This window comes from Vulpes lagopus, chromosome 23 (genome assembly GCF_018345385.1).
Source record: "Vulpes lagopus strain Blue_001 chromosome 23, ASM1834538v1, whole genome shotgun sequence".
NCBI classification, from domain to species: domain Eukaryota; kingdom Metazoa; phylum Chordata; class Mammalia; order Carnivora; family Canidae; genus Vulpes; species Vulpes lagopus.
Window position 1 is genome coordinate 35,004,976 of NC_054846.1, and position 18,624 is coordinate 35,023,599.

At 32.8% G+C, this 18,624-nt stretch overlaps 1 protein-coding gene across 10 annotated transcripts in view; it reads left to right on the forward strand.

Annotated features, from left to right (window-relative positions):
* CEP290 (centrosomal protein 290) overlaps positions 1–18,624 on the forward strand; it is an 86,786-nt gene that overhangs the window by 22,717 nt on the left and 45,445 nt on the right. For 9 of the 10 annotated variants that reach the window (XR_005985234.1, XM_041738405.1, XM_041738403.1 and 6 more), the window contains 10 exons: positions 430–554; positions 2,112–2,196; positions 2,718–2,860; positions 5,699–5,863; positions 6,239–6,388; positions 8,437–8,552; positions 10,008–10,110; positions 10,199–10,429; positions 14,263–14,436; positions 18,511–18,622. Coding sequence is in view for 9 of the 10 variants with exons in the window: in XM_041738405.1 (XP_041594339.1) it covers positions 430–554; positions 2,112–2,196; positions 2,718–2,860; positions 5,699–5,863; positions 6,239–6,388; positions 8,437–8,552; positions 10,008–10,110; positions 10,199–10,429; positions 14,263–14,436; positions 18,511–18,622 (1,404 nt within the window). In the remaining variant the exon portion in view is untranslated. The remainder of the gene's footprint in view (positions 1–429; positions 555–2,111; positions 2,197–2,717; positions 2,861–5,698; positions 5,864–6,238; positions 6,389–8,436; positions 8,553–10,007; positions 10,111–10,198; positions 10,430–14,262; positions 14,437–18,510; positions 18,623–18,624) is intronic. The other variant, XM_041738407.1, reaches the window with a different exon arrangement.

The window sequence follows — 18,624 nt, forward strand, 5'->3', positions numbered from 1 at the left end:
AAGTATCTGAATAATAGAGGATTTTTTTGTTTGTTTTTTGTTTTTGTTTTTTTTTTTAAATCATCAGTTTCTATAATATATCAAAAGATTTCTAGGAGGGCAAAATTTCATAATTTATTAGTTTATTAGCCAGTTTACTCATTCATGATTCTTATTTATTTTATATTTCTCTAAACTATTTCAGTAGTTATTAATACTTTTATATAGAATGGGTAAAGAATGATAGAGGAGAAGACAAAAGTCATATTAGTTTCTCATATTAATATTAAAAGTGAGCTAAGTCAGAAGATTGTATAGGCTACATGTGGATCAAGGATTTTGGAAATCCTCTACCTTTTGTTTCAGTTAAAACTTGATTTTCCTTTTTAAGAATTAGAGTAAAAGAAAGTTCTTTTTATGTTTCTAATTTGTTAATACTTGTATATGTAGGATTAACCATGGAGGACTTGAACCTAACTGAAAACTTTTCTCAAGAAGATAAAATAGGAGAAAGGAAATTCGATTTTACAAGCCTCAAAAATATGAATGAAGCACAATCAAAGGTAAACAATAAGGTATTGTTATAGAATAAAAGAAAATTGCTATTATTAGTGCTTTCATTTCTTCCCCCTTTACTTCATTTTGGGCATTGCTTCTTTTTATAGTTGTTAAATAAAAGAAAACTTTTTTTTAAATTTAAATAACCTGTTGATCCAAAGATTGATTAATGAGACGTTATTTACTCTGAATACAGATTAGGAGTTCAGATAAAATAGAGCTGCCGCATAGGAGACCATCGTTCAGTTTTCCACAGTTATATCAGAATGAGCCAGAAGAGAATGTCACCATAGGATCATTATCAGGAATGGTATCTGAAATTCAACATAGTGTAGAAAGTGAAGTGGATCCTTTTGTCTCTGTAACTCAACAGTCTTCATCTATACAAGTAAAAGATAATAATTCACCTCCAGAAACTATTACAATAAAGGAGATTTTTAAAGCACCATGTCTACAATCTTTAAGAAATCTAGAATCATTAGTCAATACCTTTAGTAGGGAGAGCCATGAAGAAATAGATGACTACTTATACTCTGTTTCTGACCATTCTATGAAGCAAGTGTCAAGAAGCTGTCAGACACTTGAGAAGACTAGTTTCACACAAAAAAGTAGTTCATCTTTACAAGCCTTATCAACAGCTTCAGACTTAATGCAGAAATTATCACTTAGGCCAAAGTCTGCAATATTTTGTGAACAATTTCATGGTAACAGAGCTAACATGGAAAAATCACAGATAGCAACATCAGAAGATGAACAGGTTCATGCCCAGATAAACTATGCTGATATCAATTTGAAAGAAGATATAAGAAAGAGTGAAGTACCTTTACAGACAGAGATTTTGAAAAGTAAACTTGAAGTTAATGATCCTGACCATGTCCCTATTACTACACAATCAAAATCATCTCCGATAGGTCCTCTTGAAAATCTTATAGAACAGCTACGGAGAGAACTAGTATTTCTTAGATCTCAGGTGAGCTTTCCTCCAAATTACATTACTATGATTACTTTTTTATTAACTCTTTGTTTTTTGTGACTTCTCTAACAAAGTTCTTAAGTAATAATTATACTAAGAATTTTTTCATGCTTGCACGTAACACCAATTTATACGCATTCTATTTTTTTAAAGATCTAAAAATGCAGTAAGTTTGATATGAAATCATTGACTTGGCTAATTTATTACTTATTTCTTTAGAATGAAGTAATAGCACAGGATTTATTGGTCAAGGAAGCACAGAATAGAAATGCAGAAATAGAGCTTGAACTTCATAGAAGCCAGGCAGAACAGGTAGTATAAAGGCAGACTATTAAAAGACAAAAACTTTCACTGTGGCACTAAAGACAAAACTTTCATTGTATTTCTTTGCCTTTTGCTATGGGGGTGGGGGAAGGGAGAAAGTGGGAGGAAGACTACCATCTGTTTTACCTTTAGGGTTGTGTTATTATTACTGTTGTATTTCTATAACTTGTTTCTGGTGTGTTGTCCCTCAGTTGGTCAAATTTTTTAAACTTGTAAAGTACAAACTATTGTGATATTTTGTTTAAAAAATCAGTTTTATTCTTTGTATTCTGTACAGAGTGAATTTCTTTCAAGAGAACTAACTGAAAAGGAAAGAGATTTAGAAAGAGGTAGAACAACAATAACCAAATTTCAGAATAAATGTAAGTTACTATTATTTCTTATTTTTCTGTTTTTATTTATCCTATATTGAAAATCATGGATCTAAAAGGACTTTAATACATTCTTTGTTTTCTGGTCTGTTTTAACTTTAATCACCTCTATAATATATAGATGTCTCTCTCATTCATCTCTTTGGTTTGCCTTGCTATATTCATTATCAAAGAAAGTTATTAATGTGAATTTTTTGTGGCAATAAGTCAATTTTTCTTTCTTGTCTAATGAAAGTGAAGTTAGAAAAACAAATATAAAAGATTGTTAATGAAGTGAAGACAAAGTATGTTTATGATTTATTTCTTTCAACAATGAAACATATGCACATGATTTAAATAGGTCTGTCATTTAATTCAGCTATTTGCATATTGGATTTATAGTTGAATTTTTTGTACATTTATTTGCATTGGCATTTTCCAAATTTTTTTGTATATAAAATGTTTGTTACTTGTATAGATAGTGTAAATTGTAAAGAAAGTATTCATTGAATGAGAAAAATATGTTATTTTAGTAAAAGAATTAGCCGAAGAAAATAAGCAGCTGGAAGAAGGTATGAAAGAAATATTGCAAGCTATTAAGGAAATGCAGAAAGATCCTGATGTTAAAGGAGGAGAAACATCTTTAATCATCCCGAGTCTTGAAAGGCTAGTTAATGTAAGTTTTTTTCATACTGGTTTTGTTTTGTTGTTTCATACTTTAAAGTGTTGTTCAACTGTTCTCCGGTGTTCATCGTTTTTGATGAGATGTTTATAGTCATTTGAATCATCGTTCCCCTGTTTCTTACATGTAAATTTCTCAGGCTGCTTTCAAAACTTCCTCTTTTGATTTTCACTAGTTCCGCTATAATGTAACTTGGTGTGTGTGTGTGTGTGTGTGTGTAGGTATGTGTGTGAGTCCATATATTTGTGTGTGTGTGTGTGTGTGTGTGTATGTATGCCATTTGGGGTTTGCTGAGCTTCTTGAATCTGTTTACTTGTGCCATTCACCACAACTGGAAAGTTTTCCACTTTATTTCTTCAATTATTTTTTCTGCCCCATTGTCTCTGGAACTCCAGGGACATGTTAGACCTTTTGACATAGTTCCAGGGGTTTTTGAGGCTTTGTTCATTTTCTTTCCCCCTAATTTTTTATCTCTTCTCCTGATTGTATAATTGCTATTTATCTATTTTTAAGATCACTGATATTTTCCACTACCATCTCCATTCTTCCATTTTAAAGGTCAGCTTGGCAGAGTTTTTAAACAGAATTTGGAGTTCCCTTTGGCTGGTTATTTTCTGTCTAGAATTCCTATCTCACTTTCCCAGTGATAGACTTTGGGCTCTATCTTTGGTGTTCTTGGCCAGAAAGATGACAGGTCACTTCAACTGTAGCCTGTCCCTTCCCTGCGCCACCTCTCTCCCCTCAAATGCAAAATTCACTCCTCAGTGGTTCCGTCTTCCAGGTTTTAAGTCTGCTCCAAAATCTGCTTGCTTTTGTTTATTTTCTAGAACCTTCAAATATTTGTTTTTTGTATTCACTTGTTAAGTTGGGAAGGTAGGTCTGGTAGGACGTTATGCCACAAACCTAGAAGTGTAATAGGATGTAGTAAGAATATTTTATTTATTTATGTTTTTATATAGTAAGAATGTTTTAAATATTTAAATGGGTAAGCATTGCTAAGGAAAAATATTAACCATCAAATAATAGTCTATGTTTATTATATAGAGATTGAGAGTTTTACAGTATTATATGAACTTAAATAAAATATATATTTTAAATTCTTAATATCTACATATATTGTTTATATAATCTGAACATATTTAACATATATTTGTGCTTCCCAACAAAATACTATTCATTTAATTGCTTTTTTTATGATGCATTAGTAATTGAATACTTTTAAGCAATACCATATTGTTAGCAGAAAGGGAGAGTGATATTGGTATGTTAAAAATTTCTGAGGCAAGAAAATCATTTGACAAAATTTTTGAGAACCATTTAATTCTTTTTATATGTAACTCATTTTTATGTTTCTTTTGCTCTTGGTGACTTTGTTTTGCTTCTGCTATTTTGAATGTCTAAAATGGTTCTTTGTGCTTTTTCTGTGAACATCTTTTATCTCTGATGCTACCCACTTTTGATACTGTGTCTCAGATCAAACTATTTTCCAAGGGAAACTCTACTTAGTGACCAAATACAAACAGAATGGACACCTCAGGGAATTCTAACTTCTTCTGTATCCTTGCTTCCAGAGATTTCATCAGTTTCTATCTTGGGTTGTCATTCTTTTTTCTGATTGAATCTGCCCTGTCTATAACTCACGAATGACTCAACAACATTGCCTGCTATAAGAAATTTGCAAAATCAGTGACACTTTAGATCAAATATTTCTAGGTTATGTACTTCATTTCACTTTCTATTGCTATGGGTTATTTTTCAGTATCTCTAATCACCATTTAATCTTATTTTAATAAAAGGCCATGTAGGCAACAAGATGCCATTTCTAAACAGCAAGACTGATAACTAGATTACCTTGTCTGTCACAGTACCTCCTTGTACTTCTGTCTTCCTGGTATCCCCTTTGAATTAGCATAATTTATTACTCCATGTGGCCTGCTCTGGTCTCCTAGGGGGTCAGGGCTTACTTTTATGAAACTTCTGTCTCAAACCCTGGATCACCCTCCTGAGTAGGAGATTGCACTTTATTTTACTCATCTTAACCTTCTTTGTTTTTGCTTTTTTTTTTTTCCTGAAGCTTTACTTTGCAGTTAGCAGTTTTATCATATATAGTTTCTTTAAAATGCAAATATATTTATATGTATGTACTATGTAGATGTGTACCAGGGTGTATGTATGTTTATATATGCCATTGTTGGAGAATTAGGACCAATGAAACCTCTTTGATAATATTTTAGTATTTAACATTATTTTTGCTTATCCAGCAATCTGAATAATATTGTGTTACCATACTTTGCCTTTTTATCATATATGCTTCAACTGCGTGGAGAGGAAGCAATGAAAAATTCAATTAAATGTAGTAACTATTTCATTCTTTGCTCATGCTGCATAGTTTCTAAGTATTGCATAAAAATTATTTCATTTTGACTGTATAAAAACCTTGTGAAGTGGACAGATGTAACATTTGCTCTTTAGAGATATAGAAACTAGGTTTAAAGAACTTGTCACTTGCTGAGCTAGTAAAAGATTGGTTAAGATTTGAACCCTTGTCCTCTTACTCTCTTCCAGTTGTTTTTCTAGTCTACCAGTCTACAAAATTAGCTAAATGTTTGTTAAATGTTATAATAAGGTAATTATTATGCTTGATAATACTGATGTAAGTTAGAGTTTTATAAATTTAGGTTCATAAGAAATGGATTTGGCATATTTTGTTGTTATGCCTGGGAAGAGTAAAATGCTTAAATGTGAATTTTATTTAAAGGTAGCTTTTTTTTTTTTTTACTGTGATTTTAGTATTTTGCTTCACATTTTTTCAATATAATCTGAATATATTAGGCTATAGAATCAAAGAATGCAGAAGGAATTTTTGATGCCAATCTGCATTTGAAAGCCCAAGTTGATCAACTTACTGGAAGGAATGAAGAATTAAGACAGGAACTCAGGGAATCTCGGAAGGAGGCTATAAATTATTCTCAGCAGTTGGCAAAAGCAAATTTAAAGGTGAGAATTTTATTAAATAATAGAAAATGCCAAGCATTATGAACATAAGCTTAATATGAAACTTTTATTTTTTTAAAAAGACTGAGAAATGCCTCTTGGATTCATTCAACATTAAGAAAACTCCTTTTTGGATTTTTCTTAAATAATTAAGTAGGAAATAAGTACCTTTTATAACATAAAGGAATTCAAAAATTCTAGGTCTATGCCTGGGTATTTCTAAATAGAATTTGAAGTATAGTTTAATTAATGCCTAGTAGGGCATTCATACATTTATTTTTTTTTAAATATTCAATAGGAAGAAAAAGTTAACCTGCTTTTAAATTTGTCTTTGGTTGTAAGAGACATGACTCTCATTTCTGAACTGTTTGTTTCCAGATAGATCATCTTGAAAAAGAGACTATTCTTTTACGGCAGTCAGAAGGATCAAATGTTGTTTTTAAAGGAGTGGACCTACCTGATGGGATAGCACCGTCTAGTGCCAATATTATTAATTCTCAAAATGAATATTTAATACATATCTTACAGGTAGTAAATAACATGTGAATAACAAAAGTAGTTGATACTATGTTTAATTTAGTCTTTATATATTCCTTTGAGTATTCTTTAGAATATTATCATTGCAATGCATTTTTTCTAGATTTTGATATGAAATGGAATATTATGAATAAAAGCAATTTATTCTATTCATCCATGTAAGAAACATGCTGATATATCTTGTGCACATATGTGTCATCTGAAATATATGATTGACAAGTAGAATGACATGCAGCTAAGGTGGTAATGTATAAATAAGGGGAGCACTTTTATTTAGTGCTGGTTAGAAAAGCAATTCAAGTGAATAAAGTCTGATACAACTTTTTAGTGAAATGATTAAAATTGTTCCTTTTTTAACTACAAGAAAAAGTTTTTATTTATTTTTTGAACATTTTTCTTTTTTAAGATTTTATTTATTTATTTGAAAGAGAGAACTAGCAGGGCAGGGGCAAAGGGAGAGTGAGAGAAGCAGACTCCCCACTGAGTAAGTAGCTGGGACTCAGGCTTGGATCTCAGGACCCTGGAGGTCATGACCTAAGCCCAAGACAGACACTTAACCAACTGAGCCACCCAGGAGCCCCCAAGAAAAAAGTTTTTAAATTAAGTTGTCTGTAATGTCTTCTTTCCCTTTAAACTTACAAGGTGTTAGTTAATACATTAGTGAATTAGAAAGGGTAGTGCTTGCCTGTGTTTGTCAGTTTTGCCGTCTATATTGTGGTCATTATGAATGCCCTAATGAGAGATGCTTTGCATTATTTCATTTGAAGTGTGAATATCCATAACATCCATTTGAAATATAATTACAGAAATGTGTTTAGAATCAATGAAAACATATTTTTTATTATAAGCACTACTGTTTCTGTCTCCTAGATGATCCATTTGTGAACATACTTGAGTTATGATTATCAAATACTTGTTTTTGTATTTGAAAATTATTTAATCTTTTTTGAATATTGGAATTTGTTGTATGTCAGTGAGGAACAACCTTACACTTGTTTAAACATTACTTTATAATTCATGTTATAGCATGAATTTAAATTTGCAACTTTTAAACTTCTAACTTCTATAACTTTTAAATTTATAACTTCAGCACTCTTTATGATCTCTCGTTCTTCTTCAGTGTAAGAACACTGTCAACAAGTAATGGTAATGTGACATCATATTGCTTCAAATAAGATTAATGTTTTTTTTTCATCTTTATATAAAAACATATGAGAGGATGGGATGCCTGGGTGGCTCCGTGGTTGAATGTCTGCCTTCAGCTCAGGGCATGATCCCAGGGTCTGAGATCGAGTCCTACATCGGACTCCCTGTGGGGAGTCTGCTTCTCCCTCTGCCTATGTCTGCCTCTCTCTGTCTCTCATGAATCAATAAATAAAATCTTAAAACAACAACAACAACAACAACATATGAGAGGCATTGTCGTAGATTAGAGAGCACCAATTGGGAATCTGAATACTTGTTCATAGTGGCAAAACGGGTCCTCGGACCCCCAGTCCTAAGAATGATAGAAGTAGCCAGGGCCTCTGGAGCCACACAAAACCTGACTTTAAGTGTTGGATCTGCATGTGTGTACAGTACCTGGCATCAAGCATGCCATATGTGCTTAGAAATGGTTACCAAGTATAGTTTTAATGAGCTTTTAAATGTTGAGTTACTCTTTCTCAGTCTCTGTTTCTTCATCTATAAAATAAAATAATTGGAAAGAGTTATTTGAATGGAGACATGAACAGATACGTTCACAAAAGGGTGTGTGAAGCTGAGTGACTGGAGAAGTTTGTAACCACTGTACCTGAGAATTTATATGGTTACTGAAACTATCAAATATAAAAATAATTTTAACAAATCTATAGTACTTCTCTTTATACATATGCCTCAAACTAAAATATTCAGGATCTAGAAATGATCTGTGCTGCTAGGATTTGGGAACTGTATTCTCTCTTATTTTTGTGTTATCTTGTCAGAGTATAAATGTATACTCTCCAATTTAAAATGTATTTTGATAATTTTTTCATTCTTATTTCTGTACTAATTTTTAGGAACTAGAATATAAAGAAAAAAAATTAAAGAATTTAGAAGAGTCTCTTGAAGACTATAACAGAAAATTTGCAGTAATTCGTCATCAACAAAGCTTATTATATAAGGAATATCTAAGGTATAAGAGCAAAACTTATAATGTAATTGCAGCATATTCTTATTCATGATACTAGTAATGTAAGGAAATACTTATTTGTTCCCTCATGCCTCTTCCCTTCTATTTTATGTCTTAGTTTCCTTATGTATAAATTTCTGAGATATAATGCCTTTTTCATAGGATTGTTACAAAGTTTAAATGAATTGTTATATGAAATGTTCAGATATGAACATTTTGTAAATGTCCCAGCATGTGAACATTTTGTAAATGTGTTTCAGCTGTTAGCATCATTCCTCATGTCACTGTCATGTTATTGATATATTTTCATTGGTAACGTTTCTCCTTATCTCTGCTATTTCCTCTATATTAATGGAATAATTTTCTTAACAGTCATTAGAATACCTAATCAAAGGTTATTTAAACACAAAGGATAATTATTACATGATCTAACAAGAAACCCGAAGCTAATTATAGAGTAGGCTGTGTTTAAGAGTTGTCATTATCTCCTATTATGGTTATTTTTTTTTAATTTTTAAAGAATATTTTATTTATTTATTTATTCATGAGACACAGAGAGGCAAAGACATAGGTAGATGGAGAAGCAGGCTCCCTGCGGGGAGCCTGATGCAGGACTCAATCCTGGAACTCCAGGATCACGCCCTGAGTGGAAGGCAGACGTTCAACCACTGAGCCACCCAGGCGTCCCCCCTATTATGGTTTATAAAATAGATGCGGGAGTTCAAGGAAGAGGGAACCATGGCCACTGTAGAAGAACCTTTTTTTTTTTCCCCCACACAACTTTTTAGTTTTAGATAAAAAAAATTTTTCCAGAACCGTCTAGCAGAGCAGACTTTGACTCAGATCACATTAACCAGAATTGGGCAAATGAGCTCTCCAAGTCATATGTCCAAGTCTCAACCATTCAGTGGCAAAGAGAGTGATGCCACTGTAATTTTATATGCCAACCAGATTGCAGATGACTGTGGAATGTCTTTTGGGTAGGCAACAGTGTCTTACACATCTTCTTTTAAGTCAAATGATTTCTACTCTTGTTTGTATTCTAAATATTTTACAACTGGTTAACCCTCAAGTTAAAGAGTAGGGTCTGTATATTGAGAACTGATTTCCAGAATTACTTTGGAATGTTGATTATTTTCCTATTTTCTATTTTTAATAAAATGTTGTAAGTTCAACTTTGGTTGTTATATTGTAACAGTTGTAGAGTTGTGACTCATGGAATAATGAAAGTAACTTGATGAAATAATTTCTTTAAACTGCATTTATTTAGTAAAAATAGAACTTCCAGGCTAAATCCTTGTTGAGTGGAATTTTGACTTAATCTGTTATTAGATACCCAAGGCTATGATGCCTCTTGTTTTATGAACATTTTAAATTTCCATAATTTAAAGTTATCTTTTCCTGTAGTTAAATGTTTTATTAGGTTTATTATATTGTCATTTTTATTTGTTTTTTAAGTGAAAAGGAGACCTGGAAAACAGAATCTGAAACAGTGAAAGAAGAAAAGAAAAAACTAGAGGATCAAATCCAACAAGATGCTATAAAAGTAAAAGAATATAATGTAAGCAAAACTCTTTTAAAATCAATATACAGTATTGTACAAAGTAAGATAGCTATATTCAACAAGTAATTTAATATGTCTTGTGTAGAATTTGCTCAGTGCTCTTCAGATGGATTCAGATGAAATGAAGAAAACACTGTCAGAAAATAGTAGAAAAATAACAGTCTTGCAAGTGAATGAAAAGTCACTCATAAGACAGTACACTACTTTAGTAGAAATGGAGCGACAGCTTAGGAAAGAAAATGGGAAACAGAAGAATGAATTGATAGCAATGGAAGCTGAAGTTGGTGAAAAAATTGGACGTTTGCAACGATTTAAGGTATATCTGATTTTTTTTTTTTGCTATAAAAACTTTCAATTATGAGGAAGAGAGGATTGTATAATGAATAGCCATCACCTAGATTAACAGTTAACATTAACATTCTGCCATAATTGCCTCATCTGTTCCTTGTAGTAATAAATTGCAGACATTTCTTCTCTAAATAGTTTGCTGTGTGTCTCTAAAAAACAGACTTGTTTCATAACACAAGAACTTTATCACATCTAACAAAATTGACAATAATTGTCTTACATTATCTAATGTCCAGACCATATTTACATTTCCTCAGTTGTACCAAGATCCAGTCAAAGATCCTGCATTGTATTCGGATGTTACAGGTCATAAATCTTTAATGTTCATAGAATCTCCTCTCTTTACTTTGAAGAATGTTGAACATTTACCTAATTATTTTCTTTTCTAATTTTGCTTATTCCCCTATTTATTGATTTACAAAAGCTTTGAAGCCTTGGATATGTTAGGTTAAACATTGTTGATAAGAATGCTTTGTACTTTATAAGTAATATTTTATATTGTATCACTTCAAGAGATTGTATGAGTGATTATTGTTTCATGAGTGATTATTGTCTTAAGTATTTAGTTAACTGGTGATACTTTGATATGCAAATAACCAGTTCTTTGGCAGTCCTCCTAGTGGCTTTAGTGTTCACTGATGCTTGTTGTTACTTGACTCAGATACTTGATTAGGAGTTGCAAAAATTATTTTCTAGCTATATTATGCTTTCTACATTTATTGGCCAATAGTCTTTTGTAAATAAAGAGCTTTTCCTCATTAGCCCAGCCTGTTTGGTTATCTTGAAGTATAGCTCCTACAAGAAAGACAAGAAAAGCTTCATTCTTTTTTTTTTTTTTTTAATAACTAATCCTCCGAAATCAGAGCTTGTATACTCTGTTTCTACCTATTTGCTTGACCTCTCCAGCTTTCTCGTCTTTCAGTATCATTACACACTCCCAGATTTAGTCATTATTTGTTAATAATAATTTTGGCCAGGGGGAGCTGTCTAAAGTTGGCTCTTATTTCTTCTTGACAAGAATTGAGTAGTCTTTGAACAAAGCTTCAGATGTTGGTTTGTTTTCTGGCACAACAGGATATTCAAGATTTACCTTTTATACTTTTATCCAGATTTGGAATAAATCATTATGCTAAAGAACCCTGGTTCTTTTTAGTGGGAAAGACATTTTTTTTTTTTTTAATTTTTTTTTTAAGATTTTATTTATTTATTCATGAGAGACAAAGAGAGAGGAAGCAGAGACACAGGCAGAGGGAGAAGCAGGCTCCCTGCAGAGAGCCTGATGTGGGACTTGATCCCAGGTCTCCAGGATCACGCCCTGGGCTGAAGGCGGTGCTAAACCGCTGAGCCACTGGGGCTGCCGGGGAAAGACATTTAGATACCAAAAGCTGGTCACTAGATATTATGGCTCTTGAAGTTTCATTGCTACTGGTCCCTTTCAGTGGACAAATTAGGAAAATATGTATATATTTAAACCATGAGTTCATATTGTTATCTCTAATTCAGATTTAATATAATGGGGTAAGGAAATGGTATGGAGTTTTTACTAACCTTTGATTTTGGACTCATATTTCTTTTTTTCTTATATGGAAGTCTGTTATTAACATTAAAATTATTGCTCTATCCCTTAATTTTCACACATTAATTTGAAGATAATCTTGCATTGTTGATATTAACAACAGGAATGCTATGAGATTTAGTTTTACATTTCTTTATAGTTCCTATTTTCTTTAGAATATCTTCCAATAGCATATATAGTCAAGGTAATATATTCTACAGTAACTTGAAATAATTTTCTTTGTGTTGTTATGCTACAAATTTGATAGTTAGGCTCATTTGTTTTGTGTTTATCTTCAAACTCAGAGGTTACTTTTTTTTTCTTTTTTTTAAATGATTTGAATATATAAAACATTTGCATGTTTCAAACATATAGTCCAAAAAATCTTATTTCTGTCCCTGTGCCTTTGACTCCATTCTGCCCTACCTGCTATAGGTAACTGATTACCCTTTTAATGATTGTTTTTGAAGATATTGACACAAGAAGTTGCATGCTGTGTGTATTCTTCTACACCTTGCTTTACATCGTGTCTTATATAGCTTATTTTAAGCATGTACATGTTTGGTTTACATGTCCAAATTTACATTGGATCATATAAACACAAAAGAATTCAAAGTAGAATTAAAATGAAGTTGAGTTCCTTACCATTCACTTTTAAAGATAGTAGTAGGTGAAATTGTCATGCTAACAAACTTATTTTCAATGTGATGTTAAAGCTGAATCCTGATGCAAAAAGGAACTATGAATAGTTTTCAATAATGAAAGCTATTTTTATTTGGACATGTAATAAGGAAGTTTTGAGTCTTAAGAAATGTTCTTGTTTTGATTTTTATGTTTTTCTTGGAGGATTGCACATGTAGCTAGTGTGTGAGACAGAAGGGAAAAAAAGTACTAGAATGTTCTCCTCAACCTGATTGTTCAACCTGGATTTGGGGAGGGGGGTGTGGTGACAAATGGAAATCTGAAAATTGGTTTTTTAGGGGATGGGAAATAGGAAACCCCTCCTCATCCAAAGAAAGTGTAAAACCAAATTCCAAGGGGAAGGTAGAATAATGTGTACTTATTTAGATGGAAAAGATAAACTGCCAAAATGAGATGTGAAGCACTATTACAAATATTTTTCCCTCATTACTTTACTTCAGAAGAAATTCTAACTAAATTTTTCCTCACTTTATAAATTTGGTTATTCCTATTTCATCAACTTACTTTAGAGAGAAATAAAAGTTCAGATATTTCTTCTTATTGTTAATACGATATCTTTGAGTAGTGACTTTTTATAGTTTAGTTGTATAGCTAATGAGGAGAACATAAAACAAGTAACAGTCTTTCATGTATTTATTTTATATTTTATTTTATATTACATTTTTATAAACATACATTCATTTTATATTACATTTTATAAACATATATAAATATTCATTTTTATATATATATATATATATATATATATATATATATATATATATAAAATTAAAGAGTATTTAGGGATCCCTGGGTGGCACAGCGGTTTAGCGCCTGCCTTTGGCCCAGGGCGCGATCCTGGAGACCCGGGATCAAATCCCATGTCGGGCTCCTGGTGCATGGAGCCTGCTTCTCCCTCTGCCTATGTCTCTGCCTCTCTCTCTCTCTCTCTCTCTTTCTCTCTGTGTGACTATAATAAATAAATAAAAATAAAAAAATAGTTAAAAAGGTTAATAAAAAAAATTAAAGAGTATTTATATTTTTATATTATATGCTATGATTGAGAGAAATTTTTTCTAATTAAGTCTTGTTTCTTCATGGGAACAAAAGGTTTTTCCTCTTACAAAGCTAGTCTGTGTAACTCTAATAAGTAGAAATAGCTAAATTGTAATGTGATAATGCTAATTTTGCCTTTCAGCTAACTAAAGGCAAATTGTTTTCAATCTTATGAAATTTAGAAAAGCCATCCAGGGATACATTCTCAGTGATATATTTTCTTGCTACTGTGTATTATGGTTTCCTGAAATCAATTGAATTTTATTTTACTGTCATAGTTCTGAAAGATTCCCTTTATTTTATTATGATTTAAAATTTCTAAATAATGATTTCTTATATGAAAAAATAATAATTATTGTAATATTTTTAATACATGAGAAATCCTTTTTAAAAAAGATTCTAAAATCTGTTTTACTTTTAACTGTATTATCTTATCCTTCTCTAAAGTGGCTAGTGCTTCACCAGAAAAAAATACACCAACTTAACTCAATGTATCCTTATTTACATAGGAAATGGCCATTTTCAAGATTGCAGCTCTCCAAAAAGTTATAGATAATAGTGTTTCTTTGTCTGAACTAGAATTGGCCAATAAACAATACAATGAGTTGACCGCGAAGTACAGGGACATCTTGCAAAAAGATAACATGCTGGTTCAAAGAACAAGTAACTTGGAACACTTAGAGGTAAGTGTATGTGATCCTTGAACCTTGCAATATTAGCTGTTCTTCTTGGGGGATACCAGTAGGTGCAGAATGACTTATAGATGACTTCATCCTATATCATCCTCCTTTGGCCCACTTGCGTAAATTTTATTAAACCAAGCCTCTTCTCCAGGCACTTAAAAAAGCAAGAGTGGTGTGAACCAGATAGGGAAATTATAACAAAAAGAGGAAGCGTCATTTAAGTACCCATCCCTTTCTCTTCTTCCTGAATCTAGTACAAATTATTTTCTCATAGTCCTTGGTTTATTATGTTCCTTGGGATGATGTAGCTGAGAATTGCTCTTCCTGGACCATGAATAAGCTCTGGAAATTCTCATCCTTTCTTATTGTACATAATAAGAAAAATGGGTATTATAAGTGTCATTCAAATAGTATGTGAATATGGCCCCGAGCCCTTTGTAGTTGTCTTTTAGCCACTTCACTTCCACACCTTTAACAGTAGGCAAAACTCCTACTCCTGATTCGTTCATCTTCCTCCCCAGAAATAGGGGCTTATGTCTTTTGACTTACTCTCTTTTGTGATCCTCTCCCAGGAGTGGAATGAGGTCTAATTTTGTTGGCTTCATAAATTGTACTTGTGTATAGGGACACAATCATTAAAACACCCAAACATTATTTTAAATAGAATTTGAATGACTCCTACAAAATTCTCTGAGTTGTTTACTAATACTAACTATAAGTAATCATGATCAGTTTACTTTTTACTGTTTTTGCTAAAGAGATTATTATGTTAATTTTATAGAAAATATTGAATATTTAGATGTGGTAATGTTGTGTTTTTTCCCTATCTTTCATGTCCTTTGCCCTCTTCCTCTGAAGCATTTGAAAATCCTATGTAAGAAATGTGTTAGATAGATAACTTTAAGTAGTTTTAAACTTTTATTTATTTTTCCAAAGAATATTTTTCATCTGTCTATAAAATTTTTAAAATTTCCATTTGTATCATATCCCTTCCTCTCCTTCCCACATCTTAATTATAATTCTGAATATATATTTATCCCTGTTGGCAATGTCTTTATGATGTATATTGTGGTAGCCATGACTCATATCTCTATCTTCCGTGTTAGCTTCTTCTTACTGCCACCACGATGATCATTCTAAACATGAAGCTGACCATGTACTGCCCTGCTTCAAACCTATCAACAGCTGCCAGTCACTTAAAGAATGAAAGTCAAATTCCTTTTGTGATTAGCCCCCACAAACCTCATGTCATCTCCTGTGAGGCTCTAAATACTTTTACAATTTATGTTTTTGAAACTGAACTACCAGTTTTCTGGAGTACCTTGTTTTTTATTTTTATGTTCTTTCATACCATGCATTTTCCTTGTCTAGAAGGTCCTTCCCACTCTCTCAGCTTATGTGCTCAGTGAATTTCCATTCATGCTTAAAACTGTTCAGATATTATCTTTTTTTTTTCAGAAATTTCTTTATAGCACCAAGTCCCTCTGTATATTAGTTCTCTATCTTGTATCTAGTTCTGTTTATGTCACATCATACTATCAGTATTGATATGTCTGTGTCCCCAACTAGAATAGAAGCTTCTTGATATCAGGAACTCTACTTAATTCATTTTGTGTGTTTAGTGCCTCCTGTGTGGTACACAGTTGAAGCTAATAAATGTTGACCTTGAGAGAGTGATTAATGGGTAGAGCTGTGGTGCAAAGATCACCAGATATGGTGATTAGGAAATCATTGATGTCTGTCTTTCTTTCTTTCTTTCTTTCTTTCTTTCTTTCTTTCTTTCTTTCTTTCTTTCTTTCTTTCTTTCTTTCTTTCTTTCTTTCTTTCTTTCTTTCTTTTTTTCTTTCTTCCTGATTTTATTTATTTATTCATGAGAAACACAGAGAGAGAGACAGAGACATAGGCAGAGGGAGAAGTAGGCTCCCTGTAGGGAGCCCAGTACCGGACTGGATCCCTGAACCAGGGATCACGCCCGGAGCCAAAGGCAGATGCTCAACCACTTAGCGACCCAGGTGTCCCTATTGTGCCTTCAAGGGTGAAGGTCTTGATAGTAAAGGTGATGAAAATCAACTTTCAGAATACAAAGAGAATGGGTGAAAGGGAAATGCAAAAACCAAATGAGTCATAAGACAATAGAAAACCTAGAAATTCGATGACAGAAGAAAAGATAAAAAGATATGGGTTGACATAGGATTGAGAGGAAGATTTTTTTATCAACTTTTTTTTTTTTTTAATAAAGGAGACCAATGAAGTTTGAGGGGAGAGGAAAAGAAAATTTAGAGTGAATAGGGAGAGAATGACTGAAGATTGGAGAGGAGGGTGTAAAAGCACATTATGTGGTGCCAAAGGCAGGGGGGTGAGAATAGGATCTGGAACCAGACCAAAGTTTTCCTTGAAAGTCTGGAAGTAAAAGAAAAAAGGGGGAAAAAAAGATGTTTAGAACACTCTAATCCATCTTTTGTTGTTTTCCTGTGTATTTATACTACCTAGACTGGGTTGTAATTGTGCGTGTTACCAGAAAGTCATGTTTTATTCCCTTACCTTGCTTTTTTCTTTTTATTATAATATCTTCTTTAAAGAAAACCTCATTACCCTTTTTTATTATTCTTCATAACACATATTACCTGACATTGTGTTATATATTGGCTTCTTTTCCAACTACAACCTCTAAAACACAAATTATAAGATAGAATTTGTTTATCAATAAAGCCCAGGGCTTAGGATACCCAGCATATCCTAAGCGTCCTGTTTGTTCAAAAAAAGAATAAATGGCCATAGTAAATTGATGGGCCAGCTCCTACATTTATGAGTCAGTCCAGCCTGACTTCTCAATGTTGTAGTGGAATGATTTACTTTACAACTCCTATTTCAAGGGGATCTCAAATTGAGCATATCCAAGATGAACTCCTGATGTCTGTTCCTTTCATAATCTTTCCTGTTTAAATATGTGCTACTGTTGCCTGCTCGGGGAAGGCAGACACCTTAGAGTTGCTTTCTAGTCATTCCTCTCCCCCGTTGTTTTTATTTCCCAAATGTAATTCATGTGTCCTCTTTTCTCCATCTTCATTGCTAGGACCCTATTCATCGGGGCTGGACAATATCTTCCTAATTTCTGATTTCCCCGTGTACCCCTTTATTTATTCTCTACATTGCCTTCAGGATGATTGTTTAGAAACTTCCTCCCTAAAATCTCTAAATGATTTCCTATTATATATTAAATTAAATTCCAGTTCCTTATCTTGACATCCCCTATCTGGCCCATATGGCCCCCTATTACCCTATTATCTCCCCAGTTTTGCCTCATGCTACTCTTCACTCTTAGGTTTGCTGATTGTGCTCCAGTCCTCTCACACCCCAAACTCAGACCTGCATCGGAGTTTGTCAGTACCTCAGCTCTTCCCCTGGCTGCTTTTTTGTCAAGACCGGCTCCTCCTAAAACCTTAGCTTTCAGCTTAAATACCACCTCTTCAGTACATAATACCATATTTAACCATTCTATCTTGAGATGGCTCCTTTTATTTTCTCTGGGTCCATATTCTGTTTCTTTCTAAATATTTACATTTTCAATGATTGTTTTGTTTGCTTACCTGTTCACTGTCTGCTGCCTTGCACACTCTCCCCAATTCCTGCTATACACATAGACCTACAGGCACCAAATGGTGAGGCCTGTGAAGGCCAGAATTTTATTTCTTTTCACTATGACAAGCAGGACCTGTCACTGATGGCATGCTAGGGATGCTTAGTAGCTATTTGTGTGAAAGAGGGAAGTGAGCAACCTTCACTGTGAAGGTCATGAGACTTGAAGCATTCCAGCTTGGCCAAAAATGCACATGCCAGAAGCTTATGCTCAGAAGCCCCAGACTGGGTACACGAGATCTTGGTGGTTATCTTAAAATATTATTTTCTATATGTATGTGTGTATGCATACATGTGGGTATGTTCTCCTAATTTTGTTTTTTTAAAAAAAAACAGATTGTGAATTGTAGGAGATATTATATAAAGTTAAGACAATATCACTATGATATTAGCCTGAATTACAGTGTAGTCTCTCAGTGATGTTTCTGTTTTATTCAGTGTGAAAATTCATCCCTAAAAGAACAAATGGAGTCTATAAATAAAGAGCTGGAGATTACCAAGGAAAAACTTCACACTATTGAACAAGCCTGGGAGCAAGAAACCAAATTAGGT